The following is a 19,343-nucleotide window of genomic DNA, read 5'->3' on the forward strand; positions in this document are numbered from 1 at the left end:
TTCCTATCGCCAGACGCCCGGGACATGCAGTTCCGGGCGCCGGGCAGGTGAATTTTTCAGGCCCTTCGCCCTGCTTCGGGCAAGCAGGGCCGGACCTGAAAGGCCCCAACAAGCACGACAGCGCTCAGGGTGTATGTAGTGGGCTCTGGATTCAAGCCCGCTACGCACTCTGCAGCCTCCAGCTGTTTTCAGGAGCTGCGGCGATCGCCTCTGCTTCCCTGGTGTCTGTGGCTCTGTCACTGATAGAGGCTGGCTGGACTAGGCTCTATCAATGGATCACAGAGCACACAGATCAATGGAGTTCAAAAGAACTCTATTGATCTGTATGAGGAATCTAATGATTCCTCTTAAAAGTTTCCTAAGGGACTAATAAAGTGTGTGTAAAAAAAAAAAAAAAAGTTTTAAAAAAAGACACACATTAACCCCTTCCATATTAAAAGTTTAAATCACCCCCTTTTCCTATATAAAACATGTAAACATAAAAAAAAAACTTCTTTGGCATCGCTGCGTGCGTAATTCTACGAGCTATTAAAATAAAACATTATGTATCCCATACGGTAAATGACATAAATGTAAAAAAAAAATACCAACCCACAGAATTTGCAATTTTTATAATATCCCAGAAAAAAAGTTAAAAGCGATTACAAAGTAAGATCAAAACTAAAATGGTACTGATACAAAGAACAGATTATGGTGCAAAAAATGAGCCCTCATACAGCCTCGTATGCAAAAAAAAAATTTCATAAAAAAAAAGCTACAGGGGTCAGAAAATGGCAATAAAAAAAAAATTTGAAAAAGTTCTGAATTTTTTTTTTATTAGTAATACATGATGGAAACTATACAAATCTGGAATTGCTGTAATCAGGCCAGCCTAAAGTATCAAACTAACATGTTAGCTTAACCACAAGGTTAATGGTGTAGAAAAGAAAACCACCAAATTTGCCAAATTATCTTCTACTATTTCAATTTCACTTCAATATTTTTTTTATGGAAAAATGTAAAAGTATCATTATAGTAGTTATGGCTTTTATAGGGCGAGGAGGAAAAAACTGGAGTGTAAAAGCAAAAAAAGGGCCAGGACAAGTGGATCGTCATGAGGGACAAGTAGATTTTGCTCCAATTTAGTCCCGTGGACAAGTAGTTTTTTATTAAATTTCCACACCCCTTGTTCCAATACAATAATGCAATAAACAACCTAATCCTATGCAAAAAAATGAATGTGATAAGTACGAGATATCAAACCCTCCTATAGAAATAGAAGACGACCCCCTGAAATTTTGATTTACCACCATCTTTGTACGGGTCCTCTATTTTTATGTAGGGTTCTCGTACTTTTATCACATTCATTTTTTGCATATGATTAGGTTGTTTACTGCATTATTGCATTGGAACATAGGGATCCTGTTTCTTATGCATTTATATTGTTCTTAAGTACAGTATTTATAACTTTGCTACATCGGACAGAATTTTGTTATTGCTGGGGTAGGTGTCCCAGGAGTGCTTTTCTAGGTGGGGCACCCTTGTGGTTAGTTAGGCCTCCTTTATGGCCCTATATAGAAGAAGGCCTCAGTGTTAACAGGAGGTAGTGAAGTAGGCACAGCAAAGTGAACTTACTGTTTAGTGGAGCTTAAGCGCATCTGTCAAACTGCCCAGCCCACGCTTGGTGAGGCCCCCTCGAGCACAAGGCCTTAGGTGGTTGATTAAACGGCCTACTGGAAGAACCGCCTATGTGCCTTGTGACATGGCTGGAAAAGCATTGTTTATAACCGAATTGCTCCTGAATTATTGGGAGAAGTTGCACATATAGGATGATTAGATATCATTTTTTATTCATGGTACTGTTCTTAGGCAGAATTGTGAGCAAGCCAACTCCCTTGGATGAAAAGCAACCCCACACATGAATGGTATCTGGATGCTTTACAGTTTGAATGACACAGGAGTATTCCTCCCTATGCAATCATTCTTCCAAATGTCCCAAATATTCTGAAGGGGGCTTCATTAAAGAAAATAACTTCACCCCAGTCCTCTGCAGTTCAATCCCTGTACTTTCTGCAGGATGTCAGTCAGTTCCTGATGTTTTTCTTGGATAGAAGTGTTTTTTTTTTTTTTTTTTTGCTTCCGTTCCAGGAACCAAAACAGCCTCCAAAAAGCCTTTGCTTCAATGTGGGTGCAGATGCATTGACACCTGGCTGCTGTCATTCCTAAGCAAGTTCAGCACTGGTGTTGAACCAATCTGATCCTCTAGCAGAATCCTCTTTAGGAGACAGTGTTGGCTCTTGATGGTATGCAAACATCCAAAGGTCTAGGAGCAATTTAATGATGAACTATTTTTTTCCAGCATGATGGAGAACCATGTCAAAAGGCAAAAAAGATAGTGTGGATCAGAACAAATCATTGAAATTTTGGGTCCATGGCCTGGAAACTCCATAGATCGCAATCCCATTGGGAATCTGTGCTCAATCCTCAAAAAGCAGGTTGACAAACAAAATGAAAAAATTGTGATAAACTCTAAGGACTAATTAGGTAAGAATTGGTTGCCAGTCAGGATTTGGCCCAGAGACTGATATCCTGCATGCCAGGGCAAATTGTAGAAGTCTTGAATATTAAAGGGGTACTCCGGCGCTAAGACATCTGACATCAGCGGCGGGACCCCCATGATCTTTCACGCAGCACCCAGTTACCATCAGCCCCCGGAGTATGTTCGCTCCAGGTCTGATGGTAACAGGGTGCTGCGTGAAAGATCACCAACAGGCATCTTATCCTCCATCCTTTGGATAGGGGATAAGATGTCTTAGCACCGGAGTACCCCTTTAACTGGGATATGTCAAGCCTACCTGTTTTTGTTGCAATGTTTCGCCTGGTGATAGACACACAAGGCTCACTTATCCAAGGCCTGTGTAGTTTGCCCGTGGATGCCAAAGAAATGTGAAGTGCAGTTCCTTCACTTGTTTATAGTAACTGGTAGGTATTTAAATGGTAGGCACTGAGATGTATCTCCTTGACAGAAATACAAAATCTTTATAAAAGCTCTTCCAGCGATCCCACCTCCTATATAGCACATCAGCCCGCCAGATCTCCCCTCATTCATTTGTATAGGTGTCTCTAAGACACCGATACAAATGAATAGCCGCAGCCTGGAGCAAGGGAACGCTGTGTCCCTGTCCGGCCGCCCCGCGCTTCTGAGATGCAGGCTGTGTAATTAGCGCTGCCTGCATCATCTGCTCTGGCCAGGCCTGACAAGAAGACGTCAGAGCAATGGAGCAGTGCGGGACCTGGGACGGGGAGACAAGCTCTGAGGTAAATATGTGTTCCCCCCACCTGTGACTCTCCAGTTGTTACAGAAATACAACTCCTATCATGACTGTCTATGTGTGCTTGATGGAAGTTGTAGTTTGCAGCAGCTGAAGAGTCACAGTAGCACAGTCAGTTTATGTGGTGACATGAATAATTGTGGAGGGGGGCACGGAGGCATTAATAATTGTGGGGGCATGGTGGCATCAATAATTGTGGGGGCATGGTGGCATGAATAATTGGGGGGCACGGTGGCATCAATAATTGGGGAACACGGTGGCATCAATAATTGTGGGGGCCCAGTGGCAACAATAATTGTGGGGGCCTGGTGGCATCAATAATTGTGGGGGCACGGTGGCATCAATAATTGTGGGGCACGGTGGCATCAATAATTGGGGGGCACAGTGGCATCAATAATTGGGGGGGCACGGTGGCATCATTCATTGTGGGGGCACAGTGGCATCATTCATTGTTTTATGGTACAGTGTTTGTCAAAACTATATTTGGGGACATAGTGTGTGGCAGTAATATACCAGGGATATAGCGTGTGGCAGTAATATATTCAGGGGTATAGCATGTGTCAGTAATATACCAGAGGCACAGCGTGCGGCAGTAATATATTCAGGGGCATAGCTTGTGGCAGTAATATACAAAGGATATAGCATGTTGCAGTAATATATTCAGGGGTATAGCATGTGGCAGTAATATACCAGTGGCACATAGTGCAGCAGTAATATATTCAGAGGCACAGCGTGCGTCAGTAATATATTCAGAGGCACAGCGTGAAGCAGTAATATATTCAGGGGCATAGTGTGTGGCAGTAATATACCAGGGGCACAGTGTGCGGCAGTGATATATTCAGGGGTATAGTATGTGGCAGCATTATATTCAGGGGTACAGCATGTGGCAGTATTATATTAAGGGGCATAGCGTGTGGCAGTAATATACCAGGGGCACAGCATGTGGCAATATTATATTCAGGGGCGCAGCATGTGGCAGTATTATATTCAGGGATACACAATGCAGCAGTATTATTTTCAGGGGTACAGTCTCTGGCAGTATTCAGAAAATACAGGAAACAGTAGGTTTATATCCTCCAGACTTCAGTCATTTTGCCTATTTCCTTCATGGCACTGTGGTTACTAGGTGTGAACCAGGCCTCAGCCCTTTACTTGGATCTTTACCAGTGGCAGACCTGAATAAGCGCTAAAAATAGCGCTGAGTACCTCTGCTCTAGACGCTGTAAAGCTACAACACTGGGTAGGGAATATAGCTCTACTGTGCCCCAGGTGTACTTTAGAATTGATAGCGAACCTTGTTTTCATTAGTTTCCAAATTTTTGCTTTTGTTTTTGAAAAAATGCCCAACAACATAATTGTTGTCCTGATCGCAGGGGTCCCACCTCTGGGGACCCCCACAATCTTTCATGCAGAACCCCGCTATCATCAGCCTCCGGAGCGAACATCGCTCCGAGACTGATGAATCACAGGGCCGCAGTATCGTGACGTCACGGCTCTGCCCCCATGTGACATCATGCTCCACCCAGTCAATGCAAGCCTATGGAAAAGATTGCAGGGATCCCCAGCGGAGGGACCCCCGCGATCAGGCATCTTATCCCCTATCATTTGGATAGGGGATAAGATGTCTTAGGGCCGGAGTACCCTTTTCATATTCTTTTCTTCCCAACACAGTTTTTTTTAAACTAAATATAAATAAACTTCCTACTAAAGGTGCATGCAATATATTTGCTTCACAAAGCCACAAGTAAAAAAAAAAATATATATATTATTATCTCTTTGTGATGGGATTTGTTATATATTCAAATGTAGTCATAGCAGTCCAGCACTTATGCAAGACAGGCACTTTCTCGATGGCACAGAACAAGCAAGTCAAACATTCATTTATTAATTCAGATCACCTTCCTACTTCGATTTAAGCCAACTATTTCAGGAGGTCAGTACAGAAACAATTCCTCTGCCAAGGTGGAAAACTTGCATTAAATCTAAGCTAGATTCCAGGTCATTTCTTATGACCCTATGTGTAATTTCAGCACTTAAACATATATTAATTGTGAATATGAAGCTTTACAACAGAAGAAGGTTGCTTCTTTTAAAAGATTAGCTTGGTGTGCTGCATAAAGAAAGTCAGATTTGTAATCCTATAAATGTAGAGGCTTCCCACTGATTCAGCTGGCACCCCCATTTACAGAAACAGATGGTAAGGTCATTGCTGGCATTTAGGAAATTGTAACTCTCAGAGCAGAAGACAGTGTGTATATTTTAGTTAGCATTCACATGTCATTTAATTACTTTAAACACAAAATGATGTTTCCCGAGCACACAGCAAGGAGAAAAAAAAGCTTAATTACTTGCTAGTTGCCGAGGTAACAACATTTTCTCTAGGAAAATAAATTCCCAGATTTATGTAAACATAGTAATAATTAAAAAAAAACACTGATTTATTAGGAGAGAAATGACATTTAGTTGAATCATTAGTAAGGAGCCATTGCTATAGGTTATATTTAACTAGTTCGCTTTTACACCCCCAAAGCTATATCATAGGACTGGAAAATAAACTGTTTCAGCAACATAATTCCACCATCTGAATTATATTATACTAATCTGACTCAATAGAAGTTAAATTGTGTAAAAATCTATTACACAGAATACTGTGCAAATATAAATATCTTTTTCCATGGAACAGCAGTGCATATTATTAAAAGTCTTGAATATAAATATAAAAAATAATGAAAAAAGTCCTATGTAAAGTCAGGATTTGAACTGTATTTACAAAGCCTGCCTATGCTAGAGTACAAATATAGGAGTTCTATAGATTATATGCATTACATTACATGACCATTAAAATTATGTCACATTTAGTGGCCCCAACTTAGATCTTGGGGACTGCAGCAGTAGGATGGTGCTTTTTAACAAAAACACACACACTTACCTAGTGTAAGTATAAGTCTGTAATAGGGATCCAAAATACAGATGTAATGTGGATGAAATACCATCAGTATTCTATCATTACTATTTAAAGGTGTACTCTGCCCCTAGACATCTTATCCCCTATCCAAAGAATAGGGGATAAGATGTCAGATTGCCGGGGTCCCGCTGCTGGGGACCCCGGGGATCGCCGCTGTTGCACCGCACTATCATTACTGCACAGAGCGAGTTCGCTCTGCACGTAATGACGGGCAATACAGGGGCCGGAGCATCGTTACGTCACAGCTCCGCCCCTCGTGACGTCACGGCCCGCCCCCTCAATACAAGTCTATGGGAGGGGGCGTGGCGGTCGTCATGCCCCCGCCATAGACTTGCATTAAGGGGGCGCGCCGTGATGTCACAAGGGGCGGAGCCATGACATCACTCTGCTCAGTCCCCTGTATCGCCTGTCATTACGCACAGAGCTAACTCGCTAACAGAGCTAACGGTGACGCAGTGGCGATTCCCGGGGGTCCCCAGCAGCGGGACCTCGGCAATCTGACATCTTATCCCCTATCCTTTGGATAGGGAATAAGATGTCTAGGGGCGGAATTCCCCTTTAAGAATTACATATGTATTTTCTCTTTCAGACAGAGAACTAAATTACTTTGAAAAAGAGATGATACAATAAATGAAGACACTTAATATATGGATCAGATAATGGAATATGGATGCAATATGGATAAAAAAGGCTGCATCTGTATTTTATTCCCTCTCTATAGACTTCCATGGGCATATTTCATCTGCGAAAGTGGTTTTAAAATACACACAATAGGTTAAAGGGGTTGTCCAGGATTAGAAAAACCTAAATATTTTTTTCAAATCATGCCTGTCCTCAGGTTGTGAGTGGTATGGCATCTGAGTCTCATTGAAGTGAATAGAGCAAAATTGTAATACCAAATACAACCTGAGGGACAGGTGTGGTGCTGTTTTTGGAAGGAATTAGCGGTGTTTTTCTATTTTTCGATAATCCCTTTAACAATAGCACTGTGTTCTGGACTGCAAAAAAAATGAATCTATTACAGACAGAAAATACTCTTGTGTAAATGAGGCATCATACGTTGTCTGCTATAGTGGTAGAAAAGTAAACTGCAACATCCCACTACTTGTTTCTACCTTTACACCCCTTTTAGATGAGCCACTCTTCTTTTGTGAATGCAAATATTCAATAAAGCTCTTACTTTACATACATTTGAATATCCAGGCACATATTGTATAATATACCTTAGATGGAGTATAAAAGCTTGTTGTTTTCGGTTCTAGCCCCCACAGTAGTTCTGCAGGAAAGTCATTCACACAGCATGTGGAATAGGAGTAAAGATGCTTCTTGAGGAACAGGTGCATCTCCACATAGCGCACTGTAATCCCATTATCAAAGACAGATGTGTACAGCGTGTCACTGGCAAACATTTTCCCATCATCAAAATCTGTTTAAAAAAAAAAAATCAAGTAAGTTTACACATATTAACCCCTTAAGGACCAAGCCAATCCTTCCAATACATTGTATGGGCTGTATACTACAGAGGAAATTGTTTTCTTTTTGGATGGCATGACCACAGTGCTCTCTGCTGACCTCTGCTGTCCATTTTAGGAACTGTCCAGAGCAGCATATGTTAGCTATGGGGATTTTCTTCTGCTCTGGACAGTTCCAAAAATGAACAGCAGAGGTCAGCAGAGAGCACTGTGGTCGTGACATCAGAGAAATACAAAATTGAAGGCATTTCTTCTGTGGTATACATCCCCTAAAAACTACTGGAAGAAGTAATTTACAAATCTGTTAAACTTTCTGGCACCAGTTGACTTAAAAAAAAAAAAAAAGTTTTCTACGGGAGTAACCCTTTAAGGACCAGAGCATTTTTTGCACATCTGACCACTGCCACTTTAAGCATTAATAACTCAGGGATGCTTTTACTTATGAATTTGATTCCAAGAATGCTTTTTCGTGACATATTATACTTTAACATAGTAGTAAATTTTCGTTGATATTTGCATAATTTCTTGGTGAAAAATTTCCAAATTTCATGAAAAATTTTCAATTTTTCTAACTTTGAAGCTTTCTGCTTATAAGGAAAATAGACATACCAAGTCAATTATATATTGATTCACATATACAATATATCTACTTTATGTTGGCATCATAAAGTTGACATGTTTTTACTTTTGGAAGATATCAGAGGGCTTCAAAGTTCAGCAGCAATTTTCCAATTTTTCACATAATTTTAAAAATCGGAATTTTTCAGGGACCAGATCAGTTTGAAGTGGATTTGAGGGGTCTTCATATTAGAAATACCCCATAAATGACCCCATTATAAAAACTGCACCCCTCAAAGTATACAAAATGACATTCAGAAAGTTTGTTAAGCCTTTAGGTATTTTACAGGAATAGCAGCAAAGTGAAAGAGAAAATTCAAAATCTCCATTTTCTACACTAACATGTTCTTGTACACCCAGTTTTTGAATTTTTACAAGGCGTAAAAGGAGAAAAAGCCCCCCAAAATGTGTAACCCAATATCTCTCGAGTAAGGAAATACCTCATACGTGAATGTAAAGTGTTCTGCAGGCGCAGTAGAGGGCTCAGAAGGGAAGGAGTGACAATGGGATTTTGGAGAGTGAATTTTTCTGAAATGGTTTTTGGGGGGCATGTCACATTTAGGAAGTGCCATAACAGCAAAAAAACAAACAAAAAAACAACAACACATGGAATACTATTTTGCAAACAGCACCCCTCATGGCACGTAACAAGGAGTAAAGTGAGCCTTAACACCCCAAAGGTGTTTGATCCGATAAAGTCGGATGTGTAAATAAAATAAAAAAATTTCACTAAAATGAAATTTTCCCCCCAAATTTACCATTTTTACAATAGGTAATAGGAGAAAATGCCCCCCAAAAGTTGTAACCCCATTTCTTCTGAATATGGAAATACCCCATGTGTGGAAGTCAAGTGCACTGCGGGCGCACTAAAATGCTAGAATGCTGAAATGCTAGAAGTGAAGGAGCCACATTTGGCTTTTTTAAAGAAAATTTTGCTGAAATAGATTTTTGGGGGCATTTCACATTTAGGAAGCCAGAACAGCAAAAAAAAATAAAAATAAATAAATAGATAAAACACATGGCATAATATTTTGGAAACTACACCCCTCAAGGCACATAACAAGGGGTACAGTGTGCCTTAACACCCCACAGGTGTTTGACGACTTTTCATTAAAGTTGGATGAGTAAATGAAATTTTTTTTTCACTAAAATGCTGTTTTTTTTTTCTCAAGAGGTAATAGGAGAAAATGCCCCCCCAAAATATGTAACCCCATTTCTTCTGAGTATGGAAATATCCCATGTGTGGACATAAAGTGCTCTGCGGGTGCACTACAATGCTCAGAAGAGAAGGAGCGCCATTGGGCTTTTGGAGAGAGAGAAGTTGTTTGGAATGGAAGTCGGGGGCCATGTGCGTTTACAAAGCCCTGATGGTGCCAGAACAGTGGACTCCCCCTCCTCCCCCATTTGTGGATGTTAAGTGCTCTGCTGTCGCACTACAGGTCTCAGAACAGAAGGAGCGCCATTGGACTTTTAGAGAGAGAATTTTGCTGGAACTGAAGTCGGGGCCATGTGCATTTACAAACCTCCCATGGAGCCAGAACAGCAGAACCCCCCCCCCTACATGTGACCCCCCCATTTTGGAAACTACACCCCTCATGGAATGTAATAAGGGGTGCAGTGAGCATTTACACCCCACTGGTTTTGACAGACTTTTGGAACAGTGGGATGTGCAAATAAAAAATTAGCTGTTGCATAACTGCAACCCCCAGCATGTACAAACTGTCAAAGGGCATGCTGGGAGTTGTAGTTGTGCCTTCTGCTGTTGCATAACAACAACTCCCAGCATGCTGGGAGCAACAGCAGTAGGGCAGCCTTACCTCCTGCCACCGCCTCCACTGACTCCGCTCCTGGGGTCCGATGGTGGGGATCGGGGGCCCCAGCCTCAGGTATTAACTCCCGGCACCGGCTCTCGCCCTCCGGAACAGGGGTGGAGCGGGTGCCGTTAGGGACACCCCCGTAATGGCCAACAAATCAGGATGATCACGAGGTGGCACCAGTGTGTCCTTAAGATATTGAAATTTTAGATGTAATCTTAAATATGTAATCTCTTAACCCCTTAAGGACTCAGGGTTTTTCCGTTTTTGCACTTTCGTTTTTTCCTCCTTACCTTTTAAAAATCATAACCCTTTCAATTTCCCACCTAAAAATCCATATTATGGCTTATTTTTTGCGTCGCCAATTCTAGTTTGCAGTGACATTAGTCATTTTACCCAAAAATGCACGGCGAAACGGAAAAAAAATCATTGTGCGACAAAATCGAAGAAAAAACGCCATTTTGTAACTTTTGGGGGCTTCCGTTTCTACGCAGTGCATATTTCGGTAAAAATGACACCTTATCATTATTCTGTAGGTCCATACGGTTAAAATCATACCCTACTTATATAGGTTTGATTTTGTCGCACTTCTGGAAAAAATCATAACTACATGCAGGAAAATTTATACGTTTAAAAATGTAATCTTCTTACCCCTATAACTTTTTTATTTTTCCATGTACAGGGCGGTATGAGGACTCATTTTTTGCGCCGTGATCTGAAGTTTTTATCGGTATGATTTTTGTTTTGATCGGACTTTTTGATCACTTTTTATTCATTTTTTAATGGTATAAAAAGTGACCAAAATACGCTTTTTTGGACTTTGGAATTTTTTTGCGCGTACGCAATTGACCGTGTGGTTTAATTAATGATATATTTTTATAGTTCGGACATTTACGCACGCGGCGATACCACATATGTTTATTTATTTTTTTACACTGTTTTATTTTTTTTATGGGAAAAGGGGGGTGATTCAAACTTTTATTAGGGAAGGGGTTAAATGACCTTTATTAACACTTTTTTTTAAACTTTTTTTTGCAGTGTTATAGGTCCCATAGGGACCTATAACACTGCACACACTGATCTTTTACACAGATCACAGGCGTGTATTAACACGCCTGTGATCAGTGTTATCGGCGCTTGACTGCTCCTGCCTGGATCTCGGCGATGTGTGGTATTAGCCGCGGGTCCCGGCCGTTGATGAGCGCCGGGACCGACGCGATATGATGCGGGATCGCGGCGCGATCCCGCTTCATATCGCGGGAGCCGGCGCAGGACGTAAATATACGTCCTGCGTCGTTAAGGGGTTAAGAGAACTATAAGCCAAATGAAAAAAAAGAAAAACAGGGGCACACTTTGTGAAGACTGTATGGGGTACAGTTATATGTGGGAATATAAAATTGGCTCCTTAGCTCAGAGCACTTCACCTATATGAGCATAAACGTAAAGAGTGGTTAGCAGCCGCGTGGTCCCTCCGGTTTCAAATTATTTTGTCCAGTGTAGTGTAGTGTAGTGGTATATGTGTCGGCTACGGTAAGCCACAGAATGGCGACTTCTATCAAGGCACTTTTCCAGGCAGGATGTTAAACACAAGTTTCAGGTGTAATCAAAAGATCTTTATTGGATAGTAAACTATGCAAAACCAGCATTTCTAGCCCAGACCTGGCTCTTCATCAGGTAAAAATATGATAGACAATGAGCATTGAAAAGGTATACAAGAGAAACAGTTCTGGGTCTCCGTGATACGTACGGCACTGACAAGGTCAAATCCATAAGTTACCAAATGCAATATAAAACTTAAAATACGCTATAAAGATCTTTTGATTACGCCTGAAACTGGAGTTTTACATCCTGTCTGGAGAAGCACCCCGATAGAACTTCCCGTTTTCTGGCTTACCGTAACCGACACATATACCGCTTAAATCTTAAGAGTAAGGATATGAGAAGTCACAAATGTAGGTTATGCAAGGGTATGCTAGGGTGGACTAGAGTATGGAAAAAATTAATTAAAAGACCCCAAAACTGCTTTGAAAACAACCCTGAACATGCATATTTACAGGGAAACTGTGATCCAAATGGAGACAGGCAGGCAGTTGATTCCAAGGGGAATTTCATCAATAAGGGACATGTATCTACTAATTTCTGGTAGGGGTAATGAAAAAAATGAAAATCTACCTCTGCTTTCTATGTTTATGCCATGCAACATGCTGTAGAAACAATATTTATTTAATATATAATCTCTATTTAATGGGACATTATAATTACAGCAATATTAAATGTATATAGATTTTTAAATGTTTTCCAATGACATAGCTGTATGACATAGCTGTATAAATAAGTTTGTACCTTTCTGCCACTATCGTTTGACTTTGAAAATACAACACCTTATATGATGCAGTTTAAATGTGTTATGTTTTTCTACAGGTTATAATAGTTGTAGTGAATACAAATATATCCTAAACCTATTTTATTTCAATGAGGTTGTCCATACATAAACCATCCCACCTGAACCCCACTATTGACTGTGCATGGTCCCTTTGCTGTTTATCACTTTGGTGACACACCTAAGCCAGTTATTGGCCAAGTGGCCATTTGCTTGTCTAAAAAAAGTTGTGGCTGGACTGTTTTTGTCCAATAAGGGAAGAAAAAATGTAACCATTTTAACACTTCTACAATGCTCTCCCTCCCACTGTCGAACTCTTAAGATACCACAATCTAAGAGGTTAATTGACCAAGTTAATTGAACAGATCCTGACCACTGCAACAGACATTAAATTTATACTACAACCAGCAGCAGCTGCTGACTGCTTACTGAACAATGCAATTAGGACATAATACCACCAAAATCTAGAAACAGGTTAAAGAGGTTGCCCAATGCTTATGTTCCCGTTTCAACTCACGAGAGGCCTGTTCAGCCATTCAGTGGCTGAGGTGGGTCACCACTATGGTTTCTGATTTTTTGACTTTTAATTTCACAAGCATGTGATCAATCAGGAGAAAAGAACTAAAGAATATGTATTTAACGTATGTATGTACTTTGTTTTGTAATGATGTGAATCAATGTGTTTGTGTTCAGCAGAACTGTGTATGTATGTGCTGCAAAGCAGTAAATGTAAATAGGTGCAGCAGAGCTGTGTATGGGTGTAGCAGAGCTGTGAGTTTATGTGCAAATGAGCTGTGTGTATTCCCCAGCACAGTGCCAGACTTGTTCAGTCCACTGCACTTACACAACATTATGTCATGGCACAGAATTAAGGAGTAAGTGCTGTGCTGTAATGGGACAGACAAGTAATTCAGAAAGTAACAGTGTATACTAATGGCAAACAGTCTTGGTCTGATCCCAATCCCTGAAATGGAGAAAATGAGAAATACCTCAACAGTGCATGTATGAAGGGGTTCTCAGGAGCTAATTAACAGCAGTGAGTGCCTAAAAATCACCTTGTAACCACTCTGAATGGTTTAAGTAACCAAACCATGTTTTCGAAAATCTCTTTTAGACAACAAATGTATTGCTTTGTGATTTATGTTTTGTTACAGCAATCCATAAAAAACTACCAGAATTGTTGTGATATTTTGCAATGGCAAAGCAGTAGGAAGAATCAAGGAGTCTTTATACATAATAATATAGATATTTATGTTATTCAATTCCTGTGGAAAGCTGAGTAACAAATCATAGGGACACTAATGAAAACAGTATATGTTAGATCAGGACACAGAATGGTTAGCAATAGACTACAGGCAATGAACAACAAAGACTCGTTAAAAAGAGTATTCATCCTTTACATTTTATCCCGTAAATTTATATTAATAGAGAAAAGGGGTTTTCTGAGCATTTCACTTTAATGGCCTATCTACAGGCACCAAGCTGTTTGGCACAATGTTTTGCGGGAAGCACAACAAGGGCTTGGTTCACCTTCAACTGTCTAATCCCTGGGTTGGACTTACTTCATAGTACTGTTATTTAATGTCCTCTACGCTGATCCTGCTTCTGGGAATATAATACTGGGTGAGTCGAAAGGATGGTGCATAACATAACCCAAATGTATTAACATGAAAAGACACACTAAGTTTTATCAAGGTGAATTTCATTGGTGACCCAGCAGATGTCTAGGCGGTTGTCCAGTTTTGTCCACACGTGTGCCTGTATAGCCTCGGGGATATGCACTCAACTGTTTCAGTAATACATTGTTTTAGGTTGTTTAGATCTTGTGGCTGGGAGGGCAGATACACTGAGTCCTTTATGTAGCTCCACAGAAATAAGTCACAGCTTCGATCTGACAATCATGGAGGCCAGCACAACATTGCTAAATCGTGGTTTTCTGTGTGGGGATTCAAGGTTCCAGTTAAAGGGGTTCTCCGGTGCTTACACATCTTATCCCCTATCCAAAGGATAGGGGATAAGATGCCTGATCGCGGGAGTCCCGCAACTGTGGACGCCCGTGATCATGCACGCGGCACCCCGTTTGTAATCAGCCCCCGGAGCGTGTTCGCTCCTGGTCTGATTACGGGTGACTACAGGGCCGGCGGCGTGTGACGTCACACTCCGCCCGTCAATGCAAGCCGACGGGAGAGGGCGTGACAGCTATCACGCCCCCTCCCGTAGGCTTGCATTGAGGGGCGGAGCGTGACTACACACGGGGGGCGGAGGCGTGACGTCACACGCCGCCGGCCCTGTAATCGCCCGTAATCAGACCCGGAGCGAACACGCTCTGGGGACTGATTACAAACGGGGTGCCTCGTGCATGATCACGGGCGTCCCCAGCTGCGGGACTCCCGCGATCAGGCATCTTATCCCCAATCCTTTGGATAGGGGAAAGATGTGTAAGCACCGGAGAACCCCTTTAAGTTTAATTAAGAAAACTTCCAAATGTAAATGTGGAGATACACAGTCCTGTTACATTTGACATAAACCATTTATCTATGAGGGCTACATTTACCAAATTGATTCTGAAAGTTTTGTGTACTGTCACACAAGACCCAATTCCAACACGCCAAAAGCGTTTTCTTGCTTCGATGTTGCAATCTTTTGTCACACAATGTAAGCACATTTCCAATTTGGCCCTTAAAAATGAAAGATAACTATAGGCAACTAAGTCATTTACCACTGATGTTACTTTAAGTACAGACCTTTACTTTTGCACTATCCTTTTGAGTCACCCTTTATAATTATAAGAGGGAGCAGGATCCTATCTTATGTGTATAATGTAGGGGAAAATGATACCAACTAGTCTCTACCCACTGTACAGCTGAGGAAAAATTGACAATTAGATATGGAACCTGTTGAGGAAAAAACAAATTAACCCCTTAAAGGGGTATTCCAGGATTTTTTTTTTTATTCGACTATGCTACAGGGGCTGTAAAGTTAGTATAGTTCATAATATAGTGTCTGTACCTGTGTGTAACGGTTTTCTCACAATTCTTCTGTGATTTTCACTCTAATATTTATTTTTCCCAGCATACAAAATGACTGCTGATTTTTCCCAGCTTGCAGTGCGGCCAAGACCTGACTCACTAGTCAGCTGATGGCAGGGAGCCTGTCTGCTTCAATGGGTGGAGGGATCAATCTGCAACTAATGCAACAGATGTAGGCACCCTGATTGAAAACCAAACTTATTTGAATGGATCCAGCTCTTTTATGTTTCAATGGGTGGGGTGGCTGATGTGTGGGAGGGAGGAAGATGGAATTTTGGGATTTGTAGGCAAAAAGCGTTAATTTTTAACGTAAATTTGTTTTCCCTTAGTCCTAACAGCAGCACAAGTCGGGGTGTTCTGCCCCTGTGAAGCTGGCAGGACGGTGGAATTTTTAATTCCGCCCAAGTAATTAAATATTTAATTAGTACCCCATATAAGGCCTCCTCCCTTAGGCCACATTGCTTTATAACAAGTAACAAACAAAAATATACGGGCGGGAAATTTGTGTGCTGCTGTTAGGACTAAGGGAAAACAAATTTACGTTAAAAATTAACGCTTCCCTTACGTCCTAACCAGCAGCACAAGTGGGGACTTAGCAAGTAACAACACAAATAGGGAGGGACTACGGCAGAGTGGCACTTAGGATTGATTGCCCAAAGGCCAACTCTTCCGATCGTTTGGCATTAACCCTGTAATGACTAATAAACGTATTATGGGTGCCCCAGGAGGCAGCCGCACAGATTTGTTCTAGAGGAACAACTTTCCTTTCTGCAAAGGAAGTAGAGACTGCCCTAGTAGAATGGGCAGTAACAAAGGCAGGAGGAGTTAAGTCCTGGGCTACAAAGGCCTCCTGGATTGCCTCCTTAATCCATCTACTCAGAGAGGGTTTAGAGGCTTTAAGACCTTTGTTCTTCCCTGAAAAGGAAACAAGAAGGTGCTCCGATCTTCTAAATTCTTCAGTTCTGGAGATGTAGACTCTGATAATTCTTGAGATGTCCAGAGTGTGGTCAGCCACTTCCTCGGGAGAGGCTGGATTAGGACACAGAACTGGAAGGGATATGACCTGGTTGGTGTTGGAAAACGTCGGAACCTTAGCAACAAAGGTGGGTAAATATCTCAACAGGACTCTGTCCTGGAGAAACAATGTATAAGGCTCAAGGGCCGAAAGGGCCTTAAGCTCGCCAACCCTTTTGGCTGAGGTTATGGCCAATAAGAAGGTGACTTTAAGGGACAAATACCTAAAGTCGACTTCTTCTAGCGGTTCAAAGGGATGAGAGCATAACCCCTTAACAACGGTAGGCAAATCCCATTTGGGAATGGGTCTGAGAACTGTAGGTTTAAGTCTTTCAGCTCCCTTAAGGAATCTTTTGATTAGAGATTCTTGTGATAAGGACCTGCCTAAAAAGGCAGAGAGTGCTGAGACTTGTACCTTTAGAGTGGATGGGCTAAGACCCTTGTCAAGGCCATCCTGAAGAAACCGTAGTATTGCAGAGAGAGGAGGATCTGAGGTTACTACCTCTTTCGTAGCACACCATTGAAGGAAAATCTTCTTTATCCTGGAATAGACCTTATTTGTAGACTCTGCTCTAGAGTGTGCAATGGTTCTCAAGACCTCCGCAGGAAGCCCACTACTTAGTAGGGTCCTGTCAATCTCCAGGCTGTCAGATTGAGTCTCCTCAGATCTAGGCAGGAGCCTGTGTTGTGAGACACAAGGTTCTGCACGTGGGGAAGCCTCCAATAACACCCCTGACTCATCCTCATGAGTTGGGTGAACCAGGACCTCTTGGGCCAGAATGGTATGATGGCAATCACTGAAGTCTGGTCTTGCCTGACTTTCATCAATACCTTCGGTATCATGGAAAGTGGAGGGAATATGTAGGCCAGCCTGAACCTCCATGGAATGGACAGAGCGTCTATCGCCACTGGATTGTCCTCTTTGTAAAGAGAGCAGAATTTGTTCACCTTGGCGTTCAGACGAGTTGCCATGAGATCTATCTCTGGCATACCCCACCTTAGGGTTATCTCCTTGAAGATGTCTTCGTTCAGGGACCATTCTCCTTGGACCGGAAGTCCGCGACTTTGACGATCTGCCACTATATTGAGATCCCCCTTGATGTGGATTGCAGAAAGGTGGGTTAGATTGAGCTCTGCCCAAGAGAGGATCAGTCCGGTCTCCTTGAGGAGCACTTGGGACTTCGTGCCACCCTGTCTGTTGATGTAAGCCACTACAGTGGTGTTGTTTGACCGGACTCTTACCGCCTTCCCTAAAACAAGAGGCGCGAAGTGGAGGAGAGCTAGACGAACTGCCCTCAGTTCTCTCATGTTGGAGGAGAGAAGTCTCTCCTGAGGGGTCCAGGTACCTTGTACCGGAATCTCGTCCAGGTGGGCTCCTCAGCCCAGAAGGGAGGCGTCCGTTGTCAAAAGTGATCCAACGAGGTTGAATCAAGGACTTCCCATCTGTCAGATCCCTCCACCATCTGAGGGATGCTCGGACTTCGGGCCTCTTAGTCTGAGGGCAGAGACTACCGGAGCCACCACCTTTGTGAAGGTGTGGGGAGCAGAAGTGATGCCGAAGGGCAAAACAGCAAACTGGAAATGCCTTACCACACCTCTTATGGAGACAGCAACCCTCAAGAATTTCCTGTGGGCAGGAAAAATAGGAACATGAAGGTAAGCATCCTTCAGGTCGATAGTAACCATAAGATCTAGAGGGGCCAGAATGCTGATGACAGAGCGAATGGTCTCCATCCTGAACCTTCTTTTCCTTATGAACCGGTTCAAATAGTGCAGATCTATGATCATACGCCAGTCGCCCGACGGTTTCGGCACCAGAAAAATCGGGGAGTATACCCCTGAACCCCTTTGATCGGGGGGAACGTCTTCCAAAGCCTGCTTTTCTATGTATTGGAGAACAGAGTTCTCTAGAATAGCCTGCTTTGGCTGAGGGAGTAGTTTTGTTAACACAAATTTTTTTGGAGGAGGGGACGTAAACTTTATTTTGTAACCCGACTGGATAACATCCAGTACCCAAGGATCTTGGATTTCTTTCATCCAAGCTGGAAGAAATAAACTTAAACGACCTCCTACCGGAGGGGGATCGGTAGATGACTTCTCTACCTGACATAGAAGGGAAGGGAGAGGGGAAACGTTGGTGGGTTCTATAGAATAGTCATAGCTCGGCTTTGCGATCTTTACCACGGCCCCCTCTACGCTTCTGGTTGGACTGGCGCTTTTGGGATCTGGAAGAGCCCTGGTACCTCCCTCCCCTGGCGCTGCCCTTATTCCGAAAGGATTGGACAGGTAAGGATTTCCCTTTTCTTTCCGCATATCCCTCCATGATGCGGTCTAATTCGGACCCAAAAAGCCAATTGGGCTCAAGAGGCATTCCACAGAGATTAAATTTGGAGGTATTGTCCGCCATCCAGGGGCGTAACCATAAGGGGCGCCTACTAGCCGAAGAAAGTCCCATAGACTTGGCCGCAAGCTTGAGGTGCTGTTGGGTCGATTCACAGAGAAAGTCCACTCCTAGAAGAAATGTTTTAAAACTGTCCAGGATATCTTCCCTGGCAATATTTCCCTCAATCTCGGACTGGATCCGTAGAACTCTATCCTTCACGAATTCAGCAACTTCGTTAGAAGCGATAGCCACAGTAGCAGAAGCTGAAGCTGCAGTGTAACTGCGCCTCAATAATGAGTCCACCTTTCTATCAAGGGGATCCTGAAGGTTGCTTCCATCTTCCGCTGGAACAAGGAC

General features: G+C 42.4%; 1 protein-coding gene and 1 long non-coding RNA gene across 2 annotated transcripts in view; one reads left to right on the top strand and one right to left on the bottom strand.

Moving 5' to 3' along the window:
• The window catches only part of CFAP54 (cilia and flagella associated protein 54), a 395,393-nt gene that overhangs the window by 22,911 nt on the left and 353,139 nt on the right, over positions 1-19,343 (bottom strand). Inside the window, exon 64 of the mRNA XM_056574483.1 lies at positions 7,500-7,702. Coding sequence (XP_056430458.1) covers positions 7,500-7,702 — 203 coding nt within the window. The remainder of the gene's footprint in view (positions 1-7,499; positions 7,703-19,343) is intronic.
• The window catches only part of LOC130369347 (uncharacterized), a 73,468-nt gene continuing 64,268 nt past the window's right edge, over positions 10,144-19,343 (top strand). The window contains exon 1 of the long non-coding RNA XR_008892727.1: positions 10,144-10,252. This is a non-coding gene — a long non-coding RNA (uncharacterized LOC130369347). The remainder of the gene's footprint in view (positions 10,253-19,343) is intronic.

Source organism: Hyla sarda, chromosome 4 (genome assembly GCF_029499605.1).
Source record: "Hyla sarda isolate aHylSar1 chromosome 4, aHylSar1.hap1, whole genome shotgun sequence".
Lineage (NCBI taxonomy): Eukaryota > Metazoa > Chordata > Amphibia > Anura > Hylidae > Hyla > Hyla sarda.